Here is a 6,943-nt window from a genome sequence, read left to right as displayed (position 1 = left end):
AAACAAAACTTTGAAAGATTTGAAGAGTGGGATTGCGTGCTGTTTTAATAACAAACTTTACACACAGCTATAAACATTAGAAAACAGTGTGTAATAACTACAGCCTCTGAGATTGTACATATTTTTAGACTTGTTTGAGCAAGAGTAGTATGAATCTAAAAAGGCACAACATACATGTCTCTTGGGCCTCAAGTCAGTGTAATTTCATAAGTTGTGCCTAAAAGCCAATTCACCGATATCCATCTGTGTGGGCAAATTGTGGCAATTTCAACACCAATATTCAATATCAAAGCAAAACAGTCCAACCTAAGACTATCATTCTGTCCTAACCCCCCAATGAATGAAACATCCCATCAGTTTTCAGTATGAAAATGTTGACAGCACAGATTGAAAACAAGTGTCCTTGTTTTTTGCAAACTGGGCAATTCTGCTGTAGTTTATCACTCAGATCAGAGAGACAGCTTTCCAAGACAAATGGCTGGCTGAATGGATGTGGAGGAGAGCTGCAGCCAGTCTTGCTGTACTGAGAAGAGATGATGGGTGTGCATGAGAGAGTAGGACCAAACTGGCAATGGTTTATGCTGACTCTCCACACATCCATCTACTACAATCTGTAGCTAATCAATCTAAAGTTAGAGACAGCACGAATAGAGAATACAGTAAACCTAAACAGTAATTGTTCTTTGCATGTGCATATAGTACAAGTCACAATTCAGGTTTATTGGCGGTTACACCAAGCAGTGGATTTTAACCCTTTAAATACAGTTATCCCTACCACAACCACACCTGCAATTGTATTAAATGTCAGGGTTTAAGTAAATAATCCTTTTCAAACGAGGAACCCAGAGAGCCTGCTCACACCCAAGGCACCTTTATCCAAAAATGCACTGCATCCAAATCACACACTTCTAATTCAATCATCATACACAAGAATTACTTCTAATATGCCATTTACTGGTCTCATTGAGGTTGTTAAAATCACAGTGTATCATAAAATTGTAAGTGCTGCAGGGGTGACCATCTAACCCCCAAAGTCAGTGTCTATCACTGTCAAGATAGACCTTACTTGAAAGTCTATGTCAGTGGCTTTGTAAACTTCTTTATATTTTATTGTTGGTGATCCACTTAACGATAATTTCTGTGAAACTTCTATTCATTTGGATGCTAAAGCTGCCCTCCTCTCACCCCACAAGCATCAAGCCTCATTTTCATCTAAATAAGAATCGATCTCTCCCGCTGTGCACCTCACGGTCGCAACCCCACTTGTCTTCTCTTTGCTTGTCCCCGTGCTCTCTAGTCATTCTCTTGAATACAATCACAAGGAAAATTCAAGATCACAACTCCAGAGCACAGAAACTCTTGTTTATTGTTGGCAATGGGGTGACGGCTTTCATCTTGCTGTAATCATCAGAGAAACAAATTAAGTATGAACATTAATGAGTGAATGGGTCCAAGAGATAGGAGTAACAGCAAACAAAGCTTTGACTGACTGGTACAATGTCAAAGCTTCGTTCTGCGTCAGTGACCCAACCAAATGCAAGAGATGGGGGTGAGTCACTGTGGGGGAGGGGCCTCCTCCTGAATGGTCAGGGGACGCTGATGAAGTGAAATAGATGCAGCACCACATAGTAAATGTGAGTATGAGCATGTAAAAAAGACACATAAAGACTGTAGGCAAACTACAGAACAGAATCCTTCTGTATTTAAACTATTTGTTTTGCTCACAGCTTCATCATTTTTATTGTTATTGCTTTCCTCTGTTGTACAAATCGAATCCAACTGAAAAAAATGTCACATTTCTTCACAGGTTTAATAACTTTTTAAAAATGACACCATATATACAGTAATACAGTTATGCTACTCTATAGGGACTTTTGAGGACATTTATAACATTGAAGTAATCAACCCAATTAAAAATGTCACCACATCCCATGACTCAAATTTTAAACAGTCAATTTTATAAAGACAAATCAGTCTTTATAAGACAGCGTAATAACCACTCTAAAGTGTTTTTTATGAAAAATGACCAATAACATTGTTTTGCAGGATGTTCCCCAAAGTCTTCTAAAACATTTCTGTTACTTATGTTCTAACGGCAATCTGGTCTCAACTGTTTCAGGTTTTACAGGTGAGAATGCACTAAAGGCTAGAAAAAAAATTTCAGTCTGGCCATTCGCAATAATTTTTTTATTGCCAGCTACTGCCACCTGCTGGTCAACCACATGGATTACCTGAACTGACAGAAATGGTTTACTTGACACAGAAAACATTACATTTACATTAAACACAACATTAGAGCTTACTTTAAGTTATAAAATGAGACAACAAAGACAGAGCAAAGAAATTAAATGTTGTCAAATCACATCATAGAAAAATTACCAGAAAGTATACACACATGAGCTTCATCTATAAGTCATACAAAGGGCACGGTCCATTAGAAAATTGATTGCTTATGCTTAGCTCATGCCAGAGTGACTATGTACGTGCGGAGGATAAAGGTGCTGCCATAAGGCTCCTGATGAGGTCAGGTGAAAGATCCTGGAATCCTGCCTCTGCCGCTGGTAGGAAAAAGAAACAAGATTTAATGTTAAATTACCACACCATTGTTGATTCCGTAGAAAAGATGAAAGACAAACACAATCACAATCATTACCCAGTCGGCCACTGGTCTCTTTCACCAATAACTGCGACTGCTCCTTGATGGACAGAAGCTCTCTAACCATCTTACACTGAGTGCCCATCTACACGTAAAAAGGGAATAAATGATTACATAACATGACGTAGCAGATCAAAATAAAATCAGTACAGATGTTTATTGTTTTTCAACAGGTTTGATGTCTTCATATTTGAGATGTTGTGTTTGGCAATAAATATTTATGACAAAAAAAATGCAACCACGAGAGTTAAGGTTTGGTAAAAAAAAAAAAAAAAAAAAAAAAGAACAAAGTATAGCACTCAAAAACCCAGATACTCTGCTTTATCAGGGCTATGTGGGTGTGGTTTGATCTAAACGTGATTCAGTGCTGGCAACAAAAGCAAACAACCCGACATCTCTTGGGTTTCAAATGTTGCTCAACTTTGACTGTTGCACAGAAATATGTGACACCAACTTTTACTTTTTTTATAACCAAGCAAAACAGAAAACTGTTCTAACTTTAGCAGAAAATAGTCTGTTCTTGTAGGACTCCATCACTCATAGCAACAAGCTGACTGAAAAAACATAGGTTGCCGTAATAAAAGTACAGCAAATAGGGCAAAGGAGTATAGATGTTGCACTAGTTATATTATTTCACATCAACCACCCCCACCCAGCATTTAAGCTACCCATAAACCAGTAGCAGCTGTTTTGTGTTTCATCACTGTCCCAGCAAAGTAGTGATTCTTCCACTTTTTTAGTATATAAGAGCGATATAGTAATAACACACCGTAAAGATTTCAGCTTTTGCTAAAAGTCAATACTTTTTACTACTGATGTGTTTATAATTTTGTTGTAACTATATAAAAATATGATTTCCAACATACAATCATTTCCATGGTATGAAGCATGGGCTGTTGTCTACAGAGGACACTCTGGTAGTCCGGTTTATTCTGTATGAAATGGTACTGTGAGGACTGGGCCACAGATGTAGAGTCTAATGATACGCCTCTCTCCTGGCCCTGTTCCACTTTCCTACAACAAACAAAGAGCACACATTATTGTCAAAACTGAGAAGACCATTTTACACACTATAACAGTTTTGCTACAGTATTCCTCAATGACAGTATACATGTTCACCTTTGCAATTCCTCTGCTTTACTCCTGTGTTTGTTCAACAGTACATCCCAAGACTCACTTTCAGCCTGGAGCCTAAAACACAACACAGACAGGTAAAAGACAAAACAAAAGAATATTCTGTGGTAGGTCACACAATCTGTGTTTTTTACATTTTGAATGCATAGTTTGTATGAATACTTTGTGTATGCTATAGTTATATTAAGGAACGACATGCCTGTTGATGGCTTTCTGGACTTTCTCCATGGCTTTTTGCACTGCAGGGTCACTAGAACTGAAAGCAAATAACAGAGGCATACATGCAGTAAAAATTGTTGGGCCAAAACAAAACAAACAAAAAAGTATGTGTATATATAAAATACACACAGAGTACTGAATAAATAAAAAACAGCTATAATACCTGGCTGCACTAGCAGGGAGTTGATGACCCTGTGGTTTACTGCGCAGGCCTTTGGCCAGACAACCCCACTCTTTCTGCATTTGCTCCACTGCACCAAGGAAGACATAAAGAATAAAGAAATATATTAAACCGAATATTTCTGACAGCCATTCAGTTAAAATAAAGAGCTCCGTGAAATATGTACCAAATGAAGCAGTGCAAGCACTAACCTTGTTTCTGAAAAGACTCCAGTGAGGTGTTTGGCACCGACTGCAGCAAATTTTGAGTTCGTTCTATTACCAGCTAGAGACAAAACAGAGGCCATTAGAAGGAGATTCCTTACGGTTTTTAGTTATGACTAATTCAAATTAACTGTATGTTGCCCTCTTACCTAATGCAACCAAGACCCTTACAGTCCAGGCATAATTGCTAAAATATTAAAATTATGAGTACATCTTATGTATAGTAGGTAGGCATTCCTGAATAAAACCATAAAGTTTGATGTGTCTCTAAAGTTCTGAATTTAACTTTCAGTTAATGTCATATTTTGCTACATATAACACAACTTTTATTACAATTCAAAATCTCTAGTTATTAATTGCAATTTAATAAGTGTTTTTAATGTTTCAGTGTTGTCAGTACCAGAGCGCATGCTCATTATTTGTTAAAAACTGATATTTTCAGTTAAGCGAAAAAAAGATCTCAAACATCCAATACCAGTGAGATAAAAAGAAACATACTATGAAACCGCCTATTTACTTTCTCACATTTCTGTTAAGTTTGTCCCAATGAATTTACTATTGTACTCATGGCCCTACCATACTCACCTTCATTGAAGCCTCCATCAATTTCTCCAGCCTCTCTTGTTGTGACAAGGATGTACTTATGCTCCTGCACAAAACTACAATAAACATATAGTTATTTATATAGCAAAAAACAATCTATATGACAAATCTTTACTGAATACTAGGTGCAAGAAAGCAGACATCTCACCCCGATATGGGTTGAGGATGACAGGGAGAGAGCGTCGGGTTATGGTTGCTCTCCTCCAGGATTTCCTCCGTGCAGCGGGGCTGACAGTGGGATATGAAGTTCCCTCTGTGTTTTCTGCATGCATTTCTTGTTTGCCTGTCTCTGAACGTCCTTCCACTGCATCTGTCATCTGTGTGGTGGGTGATATAAAGTGGGTGCGTGGAGATTTGTGTGGGGGAGCATCTTTTTGATGTCTGTTTCACTGAGTGGACCTTGGTAAATTACGCAGTGACACGCAAGTATGATTAGCTCAAGGATAACGTTACGGGATTAGCTGAGGTGTTGTTAGTTTGCAATCCTAAATGGCAGTTAAAACGTATTAACTTCACTTACCTCATCCTGGGTGTCAGCAACGGCGACACTTCCGCAACTGCAAGAAATGTTTATGAATTCACAAATTAACGGTAATTTACGGAAAGTCAGTAAAATAAAACGTAAAAACGTTTGTGTACGTTAACGTTAACTGTTGAGAACTACAGACCACAACACTAATTTGCTTTGGGAAAAATTCAGGCGGAGATATAACACTTTAGCGTTAGCTGGAAGTGGTTTATTTGATTTGCTAAATGCAACGTCCACGTTTATAGTTACATCGTTTGTACTAGTAAAAGAAAAGTATACAAACCAGTCTTGCCCAGCTTCCAAATATTTTTCCGCCATTTTTTCGTTCAAATGGTTTTCTTCACATCGCGCCCATCTAGCCAAACCCCTCCACGTACCTAAGCATCATGGGAAATGTATTGTGATTGTAGTTTGACAACAGCGCCTTTAAACAAGGTGCAAAGATGCTCTTTGGTCTCAGTCTTTGGTAAATAGCCTAATGGGAGGTGTAGGCGTTGAAAACTTATATATGGAAGATAACATTAATAATAAAATATATGAATATTTATCAAATACAATAATTTATTCATTTATTTAAGTATCCAGGAATACTCCAGGAAATCAAATGTGAATGTGGAGGAATCCAATCCTCTTGTAGGGCCTATTGAAACCCCCTAGATCTAGTTAAGAACAAGCATGGACCTACTAGTTTAAAGGGGCAACATGGCCTGATCATCCTTGTACACATGAGTTGTATTTGTGATATCTAGCTAAGACCTTGTGTTCAACAGCAGTTAACCTCCTTTATGACATCTCCCAACCGCTGGCTATTTTTTGTAGTTTTACATTTTTGCAACAGTGTTATTTTATCTGCTGAGATCTGGATTCAGTCATGAATACTACCTCAATGACCCTCATACTTGTTGTCATTCATATCTTTCCTTTATCCAGTCATACTGTATCTGACCAACACTTACCCAAGCTTTTCAGAGAATCACACACCTGTCTTTTCTGGAATTTTCAATAATGATACATAATACATCCCTTATGGGGTATTTCCTGACCCCTTAAGATGTTTCCATTGATGGACAAACAAATATTTATATATATATATATATACACACTAGTTCTTTACGTAATGGAGTGTTGGACAAAGTCATTTGAGCATTTACTTCTGTTTGAAATGTATTCATATTCACCATTAAGCAAATTCCTATCTATTATGTGGAAAAGAGATAAGAACTTGTGTGCAATACCCGCAAACAAAGCAAATATACAGTTCAAATGAAAATGATAAAGAAAAGGTTAAACTGTTTTCAAAGATTTCTTCATGTTGTCCTCTTTAAAATGACCTTTTCAATTACTATTATATTACTTTATATATTTTTTAAACTATAAAAGAGAGTCATTAGAAATTCAATGATTCATAATAAGTGGCC

At 37.3% G+C, this 6,943-nt stretch overlaps 1 protein-coding gene across 1 annotated transcript; it reads right to left on the bottom strand.

The window, feature by feature from the left end:
* Positions 1-2,172: 2,172 nt before the first annotated feature.
* LOC123962313 (kinetochore-associated protein DSN1 homolog) lies at positions 2,173-5,930 on the bottom strand. The gene is made up of 11 exons (XM_046038356.1): positions 5,809-5,930; positions 5,517-5,553; positions 5,145-5,313; positions 4,979-5,052; positions 4,382-4,454; positions 4,173-4,260; positions 3,990-4,046; positions 3,776-3,847; positions 3,523-3,670; positions 2,654-2,741; positions 2,173-2,558 (listed from the first exon to the last, which is right to left on the bottom strand). Exons 1-11 carry the CDS (start codon positions 5,841-5,843, stop codon positions 2,476-2,478), a joined length of 924 nt encoding a protein of 307 aa, XP_045894312.1. The 5' UTR covers positions 5,844-5,930; the 3' UTR covers positions 2,173-2,475.
* Between the last annotated feature and the right edge of the window lie 1,013 nt (positions 5,931-6,943).

This window comes from Micropterus dolomieu, linkage group LG02 (genome assembly GCF_021292245.1).
Source record: "Micropterus dolomieu isolate WLL.071019.BEF.003 ecotype Adirondacks linkage group LG02, ASM2129224v1, whole genome shotgun sequence".
Classification (NCBI taxonomy): domain Eukaryota; kingdom Metazoa; phylum Chordata; class Actinopteri; order Centrarchiformes; family Centrarchidae; genus Micropterus; species Micropterus dolomieu.
The sequence above is the reverse complement of the archived record's forward strand: the minus strand, read 5'-3'. Positions and strand labels throughout refer to the sequence as shown.

Bases quoted from the DNA above. Each gene is read 5' to 3' on its own strand.
- LOC123962313 (XM_046038356.1), bottom strand. From the start codon at position 5,843: ATGGCGGAAAAATATTTGGAAGCTGGGCAAGACTG. The intron at 5,314-5,516 runs GTAAGTGAAGTT...CCCACCACACAG, and splicing joins TTGCTGACACCCAGGATGAG to ATGACAGATGCAGTGGAAGG. The intron at 5,053-5,144 runs GTGAGATGTCTG...TGTTTATTGTAG, and splicing joins CATCCTCAACCCATATCGGG to TTTTGTGCAGGAGCATAAGT.